The following is a 16,047-nucleotide window of genomic DNA, read 5'->3' as shown; positions in this document are numbered from 1 at the left end:
AGCAAATGTGAAAAATTGGAACAGGGGTGGGGGGTAACAGGAGCCTATATAAGAAAATGAACCCCAAATCGGGACTGTCCCTATAAAATCTGGACATCTGGACACCCTAGCACACCCCCAGGGAGTGGCGGGGATCCACACACATGAAACGGAGCTCAGTTCTAGTTCAGGCTCATCTTTTTAAAAAAGAACTTTAGGTCTGGTTAACGTACATCTGTATTTTCCCAGACATGTCCAGCTTTTTGGTTCTTAAATCGCCATCCGGGAGGAATTTTTTAAAATACGGACGTATGGTAACCCTATTGGTACAAAAAATACATACTGTGGCACATCCCTTAAAGCAGAACTTTTTACAGGGAACCGGTTGCTAAGAAATGAAAGGCTTTTTTTTACATGTTTTTTTTTTTTAGTCATCCCTGCCGGGGCCCCGCCAAAAATGTTCGAATTGGGCCCCGCACTTCCTAAAGCCGGCCCTGGTGGGGAGAGCACAAAATGCCACCCCCCGAATCCTGGCACCCTAGGCGACTGGAAGCGCTGGCCCTGCATGATTGCACAGAACGTGGGGGTGCAGGGTGTTCCCACGAGCTACAGAACGTCACAGGTATTTCCACTGTTTTTTATAAAGATGATACAGAAAAATAAATGACCCAATCCCTGCATTTCGGAGCTATTTATTCTCAGTTGAGTTCTCCAGTGCAGTGACGGCCATGTCACCCCAACTAGGGGTCTGGCCCCATTCATTCCAATGGAGCTATGGCTGCTTGACCCCAGCATAGATGCCGACTCGATGGGTGTGCTGGGGCTGGAGCACTCACTGGGGAAAATGGGTGTGGCCTTGAGGGAAGGGGTGGAGCCTGGGGCTGAGCCAGGGGTCAAGCCCCCGCCCCCCCCCCCCAGCACAATGGAAAGTCCGCACTTGTGGACCCCTGCTGGGATCTGGCCCCACTGAGCGATGGCTTTAAGGTCCTGGCCGTGCAGAGGGGTCCCCGGCTGGTCGGGATTTCAGCAGAGCTTAGTGGGAACCAGCTTGGGGTAAGACCAACTCGTCGTAAATATCCTGGGTCCGTCCTTGGAGTTCCTGTAGCCCAAACAGAGACCCAGTGAGATCCCTGCTCGACGGGCCCAGGGCCAGCGGGGTGGGTGCTGCCAGGACCGGACACTCTGTGGCTGGGGGAATCTCCCCTGAGCCGGTAGCAGGACGGGGTCTGACACACACACTCGGGCAGCGCCAGTTCCACCCAGCAGGGGGCAGGGATTTGCACTGCGGGGGATGGGGTGGCTGCAGCCACTCACACACCCCTGCCAGCAGGGGGCAGCGGGGCCGGGGGGAGGGTAACAGACCCTGCACTCACCTCATAGGGTGACTCCGTCTCTGGCTTGTGGGAAAACTCAGCACCTCGTGGGAAAGGGAAAAGAGTTTCTGTTATTAGATCTGGGGCCCCCAAACCACCAGCCCCTGAATCCCCCAAGTGTCTCCCACCAGCCCCCTAAAACCACCCGCCCCCCACCCCCTATAGCCCATGGGTTTATCGAAAGTGAATGCCAGTGAGGTGACCATACAGCCGTGAGGGGCTGCGCAAGCCGCTGCCCGCTCCCTTCAGCAGCGTCACCTCGGCCTGGTTTAGATCCAGCGTCACCGGGACACAGGGAGGCCCAGGCCAGTAACACAGACAGTGGCAGGAACAAGGTCCCGTCTCTGCTCAATTGTACTAAAGTCACCAGCTGAGTGATGACTGTCACCGCGTGTCCAACTCCTAGAGTGATCCATGCACCAGCGAGAGCTACACACGGACTCGCAGCCTCCCAGGCAGTGGGCAACCGGTGCCCCGCGTTTAGCTGAAATGTGACACTGTTTGCACTGTGGCAAACCCATCCGGCAGCTACTGAGTTAGAGCAGGAGGCTGGTAGCCAGGACTCCTGGGCTCTCTCCCAGCCCTGGGAGGGGAGTGGGGTCTAGTGATTAGAGCAGGGGGGGCTGGGAGCCAGGACTTCTGGATTCTCCTCATTGTACAGATGGGGAAACTGAGGCACAGAGCCACATCATGAGCTGAGTAGGGAGTTTAGTGCTGGGAATCAAACCCCAATCTCCTGAGTCCCAGTTTGGCACCGGAAGTGCCCGGCCAGCCTGCCCCTCGCTGCCATCTCTGTCACTCTGCTGCTTCCAGGCTTCCTGTGTTACTCTGACCAATCTGCCAAGGTGCCCGTGTCCCAGATCGCTTGGACAGGGGCCTGTCTGTCCATCTCGTGCCGCTATCAGTCCTGCCTCCTGAACGCCAGAAGGACAAATAACCTGACCATAACTCCCTGGCCTGGTACCTGAACCCTGGGTATGACCCTGAGAAGAAAGATTTCAGTGGCACCGTCCTGTATAAACACAACGCTGCCATCAGCCCGGCCTTCGCAGGGCGCGTGAGGTTCCTGGACAGAGATTGCATGAGCTGAGACTGGTCGCCTCGAACCCCAGGCAGAAGCAGGAGGAGAGAAAGTGGATGACGAGGATCAGTGTGAACGTGATGGGTAAGAAGGAAAGTCCTGGGCTTCCTTGTAGGAACAGACAAAAGACTCATAGCCCACCCCTCCCCACTCTAACCACTGGGCCCACTCCTCCCAGTGCTGGGAAGAGAACCCAGGAGTCCTGGGCCCCGTGTACACAGAGGAATGAGTCACTCACCTGTGGTACTTTGCCCATGTTCATCGGCTGGCTGTAGATGTGGGATTGCCCGGTGCCATGGAAAGAGAGAACGTTAGGGGGGTGGGGATGGCGCGAGGCGTTTGGTTGCTAGCGCTGGGTCGGCTGCAGCGCTGTGGCTGGGGATGGGACAGGCTGCGTCGGTCGACAGCGCAGAACCCCTGTGGGTCAGTGGCTGGGGGGGACCCCTGGGCTAAAGCTCCCCAGAGCAGACATGAGTCATGGATTTGGGGAATGGGGCCTTTCCCCACTAGGGGGCACTGGCTCCAATCCAGCCCCAGAGCAGGGGACTGGCTGGCTCGGGGCGGGGGGCAGGGAGGGGGCACAGGGCCTTTCCCTTGTAGAGCAGTGGTCCCCAAACTGTGGGGCGCAGCACCCTGGGAGGGCCTGGGGGAACTCTCGGGGTGGCATGGCAGGGCTAGAGCCAGCCCCCATGGGGGGTGGGGAGGGAGAGCCACCGAGCCCCACTCTGCCCCAGCACCAGCTCTGGCCTCAGTCCCAGCCTCGGCCCCAACCCCAGCTCCCAACAGCAACTCTGGCCTCGCTCCCAGCCTGGGGCTGGGGGACATGGACAGATCCCGTTATAGGTAAGGGAGGGCGCCAGAAAAAAATTTGGGGACCTCTGCTGTAGGGGTATTGGCTGCAATCCAGGCCCTGCCCTGAACAGGGCTCCCCCCTCCAGCAGGGACACCCACAGGGAGCAGGTCTCATGCCCTGCAGCACAGGGCACAAGGGACAAACAGACAGACACACACACGGATCAAGCTCACCCTTGGGGACATTCTCCTAATGTGCAGGCTCCACCCCAAACCCACCCCCTGCAGAGTAGCTCAGAGCCAGGCCCTGCTGTTACCTGGGGGGCTGGTGCTGCAAGGCAGGGAGAAGTGAGGCCGCGAGTCACTGCTCTGGGACTGCTCGGTGATGTGTAATAACAAAGGAAAATGCACAGAGCCCCTCTCCCCCCAGATAAACTACCCAGGGGATCGGAAAGACCTTCTGACCTGCTTCAGGAGTGGAATTTTATGATCCTGTTCTATGGAGGGGGAAACTAAGGGACAGAGCTCATCTAAAGTCGTGCAGTGACTCAGCAGCAGAGCTGGCGATAGAACCCAGGAGTCCTGGCTCCCAGCCCCATAGACGCACTTACCGCAGTGCTGCTCATTCCCTGGCGTTTGCGCCGCATCTTACTGCAAAGAAAGGAAACCAACAGCTCAGAGGCAAAACATCATCTGCTTCGGTTCAGGGGGGAAGGAACAGGACAAAGGCTCCCACAAAATAGAACCTCCTGCCTGGGCTCGACCCCTGCTCTCCTGACGACCAGCCCAGCCGTTTCACCAGGAGGCCACCCAGCCCTTCCCAGGCCCCTTGCGGGTGTCAGGTATCTGTGTGGGACCCAACCACCACCATTCAATCACCTCCCCTCAGCTGGGTTTCGATGCATCTGCACTGGCTCTGCAATTCTCAGTCCTGGATTGCGCGGGGTTCTCCGGCAAAGGCCAGGGGGAGGGGATGGGGATTGCCAGAGATCAGAGATGTGGATATTACCGGTTTGCCAAAGCGCAAATACCTCCAAGCTGTGACGCCGACCAGCCCCACCAGCAGTAACAGGACAAGCACAACAGTAAGCCCTATGATGTATGTGGGTGTCCCGGGGACTGGAAAGGAGAAAGGAGGGTTATTGGATCAACCCTGCAGCAGATTTTTGAACCCCTTTTGCTGATGGATGGCAGCTGGGTAACAACCACACAGTGAGGCTGCCTCGGGATGGAGCATGACACGTGGTGCTAAGATGCAGCCACCTCTGGGGTGGGGCAGCTGCGAAACAGCCGCATGCTGCCACTGCAGAGGGATGGGTAACTTGGTGCTTAGATGCAGCCATATCTGGGGCAGAGCAGCTGGGTAACAGCCGCACAGCAACGCCGCACGGGCATGGGAATGTGTCTAGTTTTACTGGGACTGTCTTCATGGGGGATGGGAGAGCAGGGGGTGACTTTATTTGAGGGACGATACCTGAGCCTGTAACCTGAGCCGGGAGGGGGATGGGGCCAGGTGACACCTTTGCCTGGGACACTGGACAAAGGCTGGAGGAGGAGCTGTGGGGAGGGTGGCAGGAGACGGCTGCAGGGGAGTTTCAGTTTGAAGCTGGCTGGGGAAATGAAGGGAAACCCCAGGACTGGGGTCTAAGATCCCTGCCCCCCAGAGGGACCTGGCTGAGGGGTCCTGGTTGTACCTACAAGCTCTGCTTGGAGCTGTGTTCCTGTCGTCTAATAAACCTTCTGTTTTACTGGCTGGCTGAGAGTCAGGGTGAATTGCAGGAAGTGGGGGGTGCAGGACCCTTTCTTCCCCCCACTCCGTGACACCATGACCAGGCATTTCTTTTGATGGCCGCATAGTTTTGCTCCCAGGGTAGGAACTTTTTGCTTATGTAACCCTTCTGCCCCTCTGAGTTGGCAGCAACAAGGGCCAGGGTCAGTATCCAGGGGTTCTGTTTCAATAACACAAGGCAAACCCGGCTCGAGCCCCCACCCAGTGACCTGGGACAATTACACCCCACCCCCCGGGCGCCTCTAGGAGGCAACACTTCCCCTCTCGCAAGCACAGAGTCTGAGTTTAACAAAATCCTTTTAATAAAGGAGGGAAACAATGTGGCATTACATTGGGGAAACACCACAAACAGGATTATAACACAAACCATGAGCAAAAGACCCACCAAGTAAGTTTGGCAGTGTCCTTTTCCCCTCAGGGTCTTAAGTCCAATCACCCTAAAGTCCAACAACCCAAAAGTCTCTGTTCCTGGTCAGTGCAGTCCCAGAGTTCAAAAGTTTATCTGCAGAGTTTTACCCCCACCGCCTGGGTGGAAATGTGGGGGGCACACGGGGAGTTAAGGGGCACCTTACATGGGTCTGGGCCGACTGCCCCACCTCTCCGTGGAGTTCTGCTGCAGCCTTCACCATGACTGGCTCCAATCCACCAGCTGCACCACCAGCTGTGTTGCTCTTCCAGCTGACCCGTGAACCACTCAGCTCCGCTCCACGGGCTGCTCCAACTGTGCTGCAAACTGCCCCGCTCTGTTAGCTGCTTAGCAATAGATCTTCTGGCACCCACACTAGTTAACACAGCACTCAACTCTTTTAGTGATTTCAGCTTAATGTAGGGGAGCCCCAGTACTGGTGCACTATTAGCCCAAAGTGGACTCAGCTCAGCTCTAGTTAGATTCCTAATGGAATCAAAATTAATGCTGCTCTTCAACAGTGGAGACAAGAACAGATGCACTTGGTGTTCCTGGCCCTCAAAGAAGGACCCAGACTCCTACATACACATACCAGTCCCCAGTCTCTCTCAATTCACTGGGGTTTGGAACCCATGTCCCTCGTCTAGTGAGTGCTACTTAGTTGATGGTGAGTCCCTCTGTCATAAAACAGGTTCATAGTCCCTCATTCACATAATCAGGGTGACAACACTTTATTCCTTCTGCCCCAATAACAGAGAAATCGAGGATCCCACAGCTGTCAAAGTGACCATTTTAGGCTGCCGTGGGCTATGCTAGGCAGGGTGGATGTGCCTATGCAAACAAGATCAGCCCCTGAAATTCTTTTCCACGCTCACCATAAATCACCACCAGATGTCAGGGTAGAGCTCATCCTGTCTCTGCTTACACTTAGGTACAGATGGGGTGTTTCTTCCCCTTTTTGTTATCCTGCATTAGCACCGCCCCCAGCCCTGTGTCTGAGGCGTCGGTGAACACCATCAAGGGCTTGTTAAAGTCTGGATTTGCCAGAGCTGGGCCACTGACCAGAGCTTTCTTCAGCGCCCGGAGAGCCCTCTGGCACTGCTTGGTCCAGACCACCTTGTCTGGCTTCCCGATGGCCCAGGTAAGATACTTCAGCCATCCCCACCTTGCACTTCTCAGCCTTTATGGTCAGCCCAGCCTCCTGGAGTCGGTTTAGCACTTGTTTAACCTGGGACACGTGGTCCTCCCAGGTCCGGCTAAAGACGCAGATGTTGTCAATACACGCCACGGCAAAACTCTCCACCCCTCTCAGTAGCTGATCCACCAGGCGCTGGAAGGTGGCTGGCGCTTCCTTGAGGCCCAAAGGCAGGGCCAGGAACTCATAGAGCCCCAGACGGGTGATGAAGGCCAAATTCAGCCTGGTATCTGCATCCAGCAGCACTTGCCAGTAGCCCTTGGTAAGATCCATGGTAGTGAGGTACCGAGCTTCTCCCAGCTTGTCTAGGAGCTTGTCAGGCCTGGGCATGGGGTAGGCATCGGATACAGTGATGGCATTAAACTTTTGATAGTCCACACAGAACTGGACCGACCCGTCCTTCTTGGGGACCTGCACTACCGGCGAGGCCCAAGGGCTGGATCACCCCCAAAGCCAGCATGTCCCTGACGTCTTTTTTTTAGCTCCTGCACAGTTTTTCCTGTGACTCGGAAGGGGGAGCATCTTATAGGTGGGTGCGATCCGGTCTTCACCCGGTGGTCAGTCAGATTAGTGCATGTAGGCTGGTTGGAAAACAGCTGTTGGTACAGATGCAGCACCCCTCTGATCTCAGCTTGCTGGGCAGGGGTTAGTCGATCACAGAGGGGAATTGCTTCCAGGGAGGAAGCAGCTCTTGTTCCAGGGAATAGATTTACTAAAGGGTCATCTCCCTGCTCCTCCCAATGTCCACACATGGCCAACACCACATTCCCCCTGTCATAAAATGGCTTCATCATATTGACATGGTACGCCCGGCGGTGGTGTGCCCGGTTCGACAGCTCCACCACATAGTTTACCTCATTTAGTTGCTTGACAACCTTGAAAGGCCCTTCCCAAGCAGCCTGGAATTTGTTTTTCCTCACGGGGATGAGAACCATCACCTGATTCCTGACCTTTTGCTTCCTCTGGGCTCTGGCCAGATTTTTCCTGACCAGGCCCATGAACTTAGCAAGTTTTTATGGAAGGTCAGGACATACTTCACCACTGACTTTTCATCGGGAGTGGTCTTCCCCTCCCATTCGTCTCTCATCAGGTCTAGGGATCCCCTTACCCTTCTGCCGTATAACAGTTTGAAAGGCGAAAACCCGGTAGACTCCTGGGTACTTCCCTGTATGCGAACAGCAGGTGAGGTAAATACGTGTTCCAGTCCTGCGGGTGCTGGTTCATGTATCTTTTTAGCATCATCTTTAGCGTCCCATTGAACCTCTCCACCAGCCCGTTGGACTGGGGGTGATACGCTGAGGCCCAGGTGTGCCGGATCCCACATTTCTCCCACAAGCACCGGAGCAGGGCTCACATGAAGTTGGACCCTTGGTCTGTCAAGACTTCCTTGGGGCACCCCACTGGGCTGAAAATGATTAGCAGCGCATCTGCCACGGTGTCTGCTTAAATGGACGATAAGGGCACTGCCTGGGGTAGCGGGTGGCGAAATCCACCACCACCAGAATGTATTTCTTTCCCGACCGGGTTGTTTTGCTGAGAGGTCCCACTATGTTCATAGCCATCCTCTGGAAAGGTTCTTCTATGATGGGCAAGGGTTTCAAAGCTGCTTTCCCCTTGTCCCGGGCCTTCCCCACCCTCTGACAGGGGTCACAGGATCAGCAGTACGGTTGGCCAGTAGTAAAGACCCCAGGCCAGTAAAAGTTCTGTAGCAGCCTCTGCCTGGTGCACCGGATCCCCTGGTGCCCTGCGAGAGGGATGTCATGGGCCAGGTATATTAGCTTGCAGTGATACTTCTGGGGTCCAACAGCTGCCTCCTGATCCCCCATGATTCCATCTCCCCTGGGGGAGCCCACTCTCGGTATAGGAACCTCTCCTTGCAACCTCTTCCCAGGGTTTGTACCACATTGAGATTGGCCAGGTCCCTTAGCTTCTGCAACTCGGATTTCTCTGCAACTCGGCATGGAACTCAGCGGCTGGGGAAGGGATGGGGACCAGCTCCCTCTCGCTGGCTGGGTCGGAAGCCGCAGCCCCTCTGAGCCTTGTTCCTGATCACCTCCTCCCCACCAGGGTAGGGTTCTGTGCATCCGGTGTGATATCCTTCCCAAGGACAGGGCGTCATGCCTCGGAAGCCAGCCCCTCATCTGGATGGGTCACTACCCAGTTAACCCTGTGTGGGTTCAGTCTGCTCAGTCTGTCCCTGAGCTTGGGGCACTGGGTCCGTATGTGGCCTCTCTGGCCACAGTAATAGCAGCTCATGTCCCGTTGGTCTCCTGGAGCTGGTTGGTTGGTCCTGACGCCGGATGTTCCCCTTGGGAGGGGGTTCTCCAGGGTTCCCCTTTGGGAGGTCCCAGGGTGACTTTCTCTTTGCATCATGGTGGATCTGATCTAATGGGACTTCTCCCTGCCACCCCCTGACTGGCTGGTCACAGACTCGTCAGCCAGCCGCCCTGCGCGTCGCAGGTCCTCTGGCTTTTTGTCCACCAACCACAGCTTCAGGTTGGATGGACACTGTTCATACAATTGCTCCAGTACCATTAAGTTAAGCACGTCCTCCCTAGCTGGGGCCCCATCTGCCCACGTGTGGGCGTATCCCTGCATCCGGAGGGCCAGTTCTAGATATGTGACCTCAGCGGTTTTACCCTCACTCTGGTACATCTCGGGAGTCAGCCCAAACTCGCGGAGCAGGGCCTTTTTCAACAGTTCATAGTTCCCTGCCTCCGCCCCTTTCATTCGGCTGTACATCGCCACGGCTTTGGGGTCCAGTAACGGGGTGAGAAACTGGAGCCTCTGCCGGGTCAACCCTGTGCAGCTCGCAGGCCGTCTCACAGGCATTCAGGAAGTCATCTCTGTCCTCCCCTTCCTTACGCCGGGCCAGGACGCACTTATCAAATCTCCATGCAGTCCTGGGTCCCCCTCACTCACCGCAGCCGGGGGGTCGCTGCTCCTCAGCTTGGCCAGCTCCAGCTCATGCTGTCTCTGTCGCTCTTTATGCTGCCTCCGTTTTTTTTCATTCTGTCTTTGTTTCTCCCGTTCTGCTCCCTCCTTCATCAGTTCCTGCTGCCTCAGCTCCAGCTCTTTTAGCCTTATTTCCTTCTCCCATTTCAGCCGCCTCAGCTCCAGCGATGGGGAGCTCCGCCGGGAGGATCCCCTGCTGGCCAGGGGGGTCACGGTGCCCGTGGTATTCACTGGGCTCCTCCCAGCCCTTCCCCTAGGATAGGTAGGAGGGGTCTCGGGAAGCCCGCAGCAGCCGGCTGACCACTCCCAGCTGGAACAGACAGTGGTGCCTGTGCTGCATCTGCCGGGCTGCTTCCCTCAGAGACAGGGATCGGTTCATTCGAGCGACCTTCCTCCTCCAGCTGGGCAATCAGCTGGTCTTTGGTGAGCCTCCCAATGCGGAGCCCCCTCTGCCTGCACAGCGCCACCAGGTCGCTCTTAAGGCGCTTGCTGTACACCTGCTTGCTGGCCCCTCGCAGGCCTGGGTGCTTGCCGCTCCCCACGCTTTCCAGGGGACCCCTTGTGTGCCAGCCCTTCTCAGGTCCCCATCTCTCAGGGGTTAAGCGTAGCTCCTCCGTCCCCCGCTCCTCTCTGAGTCTTCAGCACAGCATGCCTGGTCCCTGTCAATCCCCCTTCGTTTCACTGCTTCCCAGTCACTTACTGCAGGACGCGCCATCCATGGGGTGCAGTAGATCCCACCTCTGCCACCAGTTGTCATGGAGTGGGGGGAAGTCGGGGTCCTGCACCCCCCTCTTCCGGCAATTCACCGTGACTCTCAGCCAGCCAGTAAAACAGAAGGTTTATTAGACGACAGGACACAGTCCCAAGCAGAGCTTGTGGGTACAACCTGGACCCCTCAGCCAGGTCCCTCCGGGGGGCAGGGATCTTAGACCCCAGTCCTGGGGTTTCCCTTCGTTTCCCCAGCCAGCTTCAAACTGAAACTCCCCTGCAGCCGTCTCCTGCCACCCTCCCCCCGGCTCCTCCTCCAGCCTTTGTCCAGTGTCCCGGGCAAAGGTGGCACCTGGCCCCCTCCCCCTCCCGGCTCAGGTTACAGGCTCAGGTATCGTCCCTCAAAAAAGTCACCCCCAGCTCTCCCATCCCCCATGCAGACAGTCCCAGTAAAACTAGACACATTCCCAGGTCAGTCCACCCCACTCCCTACTGCGTCACAAACCCCATTTCCCACCGGGATCCCCACAGCTGCCGGCCGCCCCGGTACCAGGCGTAGGAGTCGGGGGCGGGGAGGCTGCTGGTGTAACTGCACGTTAGCGTCACCGATTCCCCTTCCTGCAGGCTGGTGCCCGGCGCTGCCGTAACACGGACACCTGTGGGGGCGTCTAGGGGGCGAGACGGAGACACGGGGAGTGAACGGAGAGTGGGGGGACCTGGCCCAGAGGGGAGAAGGGATCCAGAGCAGGGGGTGAGGGGCAGGGCCTGGCCCATGTGGCTCCTGGGGGTGAGAACAGGCAGGGTGGCATGGGGATAAGGGGGAGGGGTCCCCCAGAAGGGTCTGGGGGCTCAAGGCAATTGGGACAGGGCGCTGCTCAGTGTGGAATGGGGCCCCGGGTCAGGTTGGGGGATGGGCAGTGTCCCGGAGGGGGCTGGGGGCCCAGGGCAGGTGTGTGTGTGGGGGACACGAACTGAATGTGTCGCTGATGGGCCCAGCCATGGGAGGGATGCAGAGGAGGTTGGGGGCCCAGCCTAGAGGAGCAGCACAGGGATTGACCGGACCCGGTTATTAGGAGGCAGGGGTGGAATATGAGTCTGGGGCTCATGAGGTGGGTGGGGTGAAGCTGGGGGGGTGAAGCAGGGGGATGAGGTGGGGGCACGCGGGGCTGCTCCAGGAGGCTGTGTGGGGCGTATCGGGGGCTGCGAGGGAGGAGGCTCTCGCCAGCCCTCGCTGCTTACGCTGAACTTGGACCGATTCCCTCGCAGAGAGGCTCAGATACCCCCAGCCGGGGCCGGAGACCCAGACCCCGCACGCGTAGCTCCCTCCGTCAGAGACGGCTGCCTTGCGAACACGTAAATCCTTCCTGGTTCCTGTCAGCCACACGTCCCCGCGGGACCAGACGTACCTGGCGATGGGCCACAGGGCAGCAGCCTGGCAGCGCAGGGTAAAATTGTCACCTTCCCTTAGCGCTGCCTTCCCTGCCGGCCACGAAACCTCGACCCTGGGCACGTTGGGGGCGACTGAGGGCGAGAGTCAGGTGAGAGTTTGTCAGAGAGGCCCCGGGACTGAGCGAAGGGACAGGTCTTTCCCTGTCAAATCCCATGGGGCAGGAATATATGCTGAAGCCCGATGACAGTTTTAGAGGGAATGGAACCCGGGAGTCCTGATTCTCAGCACCCCCTGCTCTCACCGACAGATCCACTCCCCTCCCAGAGCTGGGGAAAGAACTCAGGAGTCCTGACACTGAGTCTCACCCACTTTAACCCCTAGACCACTCCCATCCAAGAACTGGGGATAGAAGCCAAGAATCCTGACTCCCTGCTCCCCCGCTCTAACCACTAGTCCTCCCTCTTCTCCCCTCCCTGTGTCAGGGATAGAACCCAGGCATCCTGGCTCCCAGCCCCCCTGCTCTACCCACGCCATGTCTAGCAGCAGAGCTCACCTGTCCCCAGGGGCTGGGATTGGGCAGAGTCACACTCATCCCTGTATCCATCCACCTGGCATCTCAGCGCCGCGCCGGGGTCCAGCTGGGACGGGGATATTTGCAGCTCGGTCACCCCAGCCCCGCCCGGGGTTTGCTCTGGGCTCGGCCGCGCGCCATCTCGGTCGTACCAGGAGGGGTGATGGGAGCAGTTGGCCCCCACGGAGCAGGTGAGGGAGGGTCCCGGTTTCAGTCGGCTCTCCAGGGAGGGCTGGCACGGATGGGCTGTGAGGAGAAGGGAGGTCGGGAGCCATTGAACCCTGCTGGGCCCTGGGGCTGGCACCTCCCAGGGGCCACGGCCTGGCTGCAGAGCGGGGAGCAGCCCCCAGGGGGCGGGCACGGCCCAGCCTGGGAGCTCGACTGGCCGGGGCAATGAGGGCTCCTGGCAATGGGGGAGAGCAGCAAAATTTGGCCTGAGACACGGGGAGCGCTGGGTCTGCCCGGAGGGGGGCAGCCGCCAGTGGGGGCACCACACATCGGGCCTCAGAGCAGAGCCCTAAGCGGGACTGTTTTGAATTCTGTCCCGTTCCTGTTATTCAAGTGCCCGGCTTTGGTTTTTGCATTTTCATCCCCTCCCAGCCACAAAAACCTTCGATCCCACAAATCCCGCAAGAAAGACACATTCCCCCACGCTGCTAAAAACCAACCGACTGACAGACAGAAACCGGTGGGTGAAGATATGATCGATACCAACGGAATTCAGACCCAATTTTTACCACCAAAAGAATCAAACAAATCTTGCTTGAGCCAGGTACAAACACACTGTAACTCCTGTTATCACCGAACGCGTCTCTGACCTGCCTTGGGCCAGTGCATTTCCCGAGGTTTGGAGCGAGGGAGAGAAACATGGAGAGGAAAGAGAAGCTCAAACAAAATATTTAGCAATTTCCCCAGTAGGCGACTCTTGGTACATTTATGAGATTTAGTGTTTTCTTGTCAATTCCCACAGCCTGTTTTTTGCCCACCTGAACCCCCCCCCCACAACAAAGCACATTTTACCCACTCCCGCTCTTCTGCCGGGGGGGTCCTGCAGGGTCCCAGTCCCACTATTGGGCTCCCCCCGAGAGCCCCTCACGCCTGCTGCATTACGCTGGCTGCAGGGTCAGTCTCAGCGGCTCTTCAGCACAGGCCGTGGGTTAGACAGAGTGACGGGGATGCGGGTCTGACAACACAGCCCAGGAGTCTGACCCACAAGTCCCCCCCTGCTCTAACCACTCCCCCCCTTCCCCTAGATCTGGGGAGAGAACCCAGGAGTCCTGGTCGCTCCTCTAACCACTCCCCCAGCTTTACTCCTGGCTCCCAGCTCTAAGCACTTGGATTTCAGAGCAAGGCAGAAATGGAACATGTGTGTGTGTGAGAGAGAGAGACCTGGAGGGGTGGGGGTGGTGGGTCCTGGTTACCGGAGACATTGAGCTGCTGTCCTGGCTGACCCGTCCATGCGTTACGGCTGCTGCCATCGCCCACTACTTCGAACCGGAAGCGGTAGGTGCCCTGATCGCTGGGGCGCAGCCCCGCCACCCGCAGGGAGCAGTTGTGCTGCTTGTTCCCCAGGTAGTGGACGCGCCCCTTGAAGGCAGCGCGGACACGAGCTTCATCCGAGTGATACACGGTTTGATTCCCGTCCCGTGTCCAGTTCACGGCACTGACCGTCCACCCTGCGGGGTAGGTGAAGGAGCAGGGGATGGTCACGCAGGAGCCGACCCATCCAGCAAGGGGCCCTGGTGCGAGTGTCACACACCACTCCTGGGCGCAGGCACCTGCCGGGGACAGGAATCGGGGATCAGACTGGTGACCGGCCCCAGCGAGTTGGGGAACCCGCCCCGCAGGCTGGGCTGCCGCACAGATCCCGCCGGGAGAGGCCAGCATCAGCTCAGCCCCCAAACCAGGGGCTTTAACACACAATTGGGGATGTTGTGTTGAGGGGCTGTCTGAGCCCCCTGCCCTCTCCCGGTGTGGGGGTGACAGTGAGCCCAGCCAGCGCCCCCCTGTGAATTGGGGAAGGGGAATTTCAGATGCCTCCCCCCCAACATCAGCCCATCCCGTGAACGGCAATGCAGCACCCCAGCCCCCAAATCACTCCTGTCCCCCCGAGTTCTCCCATTAGCCCAGGCTGACCTCCTCCCCCACATCTGTGCAGCCCCCCCTCTAATCTAGTCTGTCCTCTGCATCCCATTAGTTCACCCCCCCCAGTTCAGACCCCCTAAATCCCTCACTTCACCTCCCAGTATCGCCCCTCAGTGCACCCCTCATCCCCTCTCAGTTCAGCCCCCGCATAGCTGGGTGTTTGGTCCTTGGGCCAGAGGCCCTGATGGCAGGAGGAGCTGCACTGGCGAGGGATCAGGTTAGAGTTGCCAACTTTGGTTGGACAAATTCCTGGAGGTTTCATCACATGACAATCTTTAATTACAGATTAATCTTTAATTCCTGGATACTCAGGAAAATCCTGGAGGGTTGGCAGCCCTTGGTCAGGTGCTTCCCTTGATCAAGGAGCCAGGTGCAGACGAGACGCCGGTAGGGCCCAGCCGGGCCGGAGCTGGGCGGACGGGCAGGGCAGGCAGCAGAGCTCTCCAGGCCGGCCCAGGAGACGCCCCGACTCGCCGGGGCAGTGAGAAGCCTGGAGGCAGGACGTGGCACAGGGCAAACGGCAGCCCGGGGGCCGAGAGCGGCTGAGGCCCTCGCTGCTCAGCCCAGGGTGGCCGGGGCTAGACCAGGCTGACTCTGCCCTGAGAACCAGGCGTGTTCTCCACCGGGTGAAACCAGCAGTGAGGACCCGGCCGCTCGGGGTCAGGGCAAGGCCAGACGCCCTCTAGGCTTGAACTGGAGCCGCTGGCGCGAGTGGCTGGGACTTCCCTGCGCTGGAACCCGGTTCCGAGCCCCCTCCTGGCAGTGTAGACGCACTCCCAGGGCTGGGAAACGATCCCCACCGGCCCCCTGGGCGGCAGCGCGGCGCGTCTGTGTGAATTACTCACCGCTCAGAAGGCAGAAGGCAGCGACCAGCACCCAGGCCATCTCTGTCCAGCACAGAGCGCTCAGCCGGCCTGGGGGGGACAGGGGCCGGGAATGAGTCACCTGCAGCATTTCTGGGGGACAGCTCGTCTGCGCCTGGTGATAGCGTCCGGCCGCGGGATCGGCTGCGTGACCAGGTATTTTACTCCTAGAGCCCTTTGTAAAAGAATTTCCTAACCAGAAGGGAATAAAGCCCAGAGATTAGCCCGACAGAGCAAGGATTGCTTGCATTTTTACCCCCGTGTGCTTTGTGGGCCATGTGTGCAGAGTTCATGGCATCAGGGGTGAAATGCAGCCGCCTCTGGGGAGGGGCGCGTGGCTGTTTGGCAGCTCACAGCAACGCAGAGGGCAGGTTCAGGGCAGGACCGAAGGACTGTTCCTATGTGGAGCTGACATGTGCAGGGAGAGTCAGGGAGGTGAAATGGAACAAATCAATTTGGGGTGTGGCAGGGATCCCAAAGGGGCATTCTGACCCCTTGAGATAGAGCCATGTGGGGAAGGGTATCACAGGCACAAGGGGCAGGGTTGGGGTTCAGTGTCTCAGATGAGAACAGCAAAGCCCCAGAAGCAGAGATCAGCCGTGACTGCGAGGGGAGAGCCCCCTGCTGAGCCACCCGGCCCACCTGCAGCTCTGCACCCCCAGCACTTCCTCGGCTGCTTCCTCTCCGATAGCTGGATTGTTTATTGGGTCCCATCTGTGACCACAGCCTGGACAGAGCCACTGTCTGATGTTACCCGACTGCTCTGAGAACGTTCTACTCCTAGATCTGTCATGGACCCA

General features: G+C 58.6%; 1 protein-coding gene and 1 long non-coding RNA gene across 2 annotated transcripts; both read right to left on the bottom strand.

Moving 5' to 3' along the window:
- Positions 1-895: 895 nt before the first annotated feature.
- Positions 896-2,947, bottom strand: LOC120389980. Its single transcript, XR_005591003.1, has 3 exons — positions 2,672-2,947; positions 1,353-1,396; positions 896-1,078 (listed from the first exon to the last, which is right to left on the bottom strand). It is a non-coding gene; the product is annotated as an uncharacterized LOC120389980 (long non-coding RNA).
- A 591-nt stretch (positions 2,948-3,538) lies between these two features.
- Positions 3,539-15,284, bottom strand: LOC120390550 (sialoadhesin-like). Its single transcript, XM_039513280.1, has 6 exons — positions 15,230-15,284; positions 13,661-14,017; positions 12,222-12,485; positions 4,257-4,344; positions 3,837-3,876; positions 3,539-3,556 (listed from the first exon to the last, which is right to left on the bottom strand). The coding sequence occupies exons 1-6, from the start codon at positions 15,267-15,269 to the stop codon at positions 3,539-3,541; spliced, it is 807 nt and encodes a 268-aa protein (XP_039369214.1). The 5' UTR covers positions 15,270-15,284.
- Between the last annotated feature and the right edge of the window lie 763 nt (positions 15,285-16,047).

Source organism: Mauremys reevesii, linkage group 24, assembly GCF_016161935.1.
Source record: "Mauremys reevesii isolate NIE-2019 linkage group 24, ASM1616193v1, whole genome shotgun sequence".
In the NCBI taxonomy this organism is placed as follows: Eukaryota; Metazoa; Chordata; order Testudines; family Geoemydidae; genus Mauremys; species Mauremys reevesii.
This window is presented reverse-complemented; position numbering and strand designations above follow the sequence as displayed.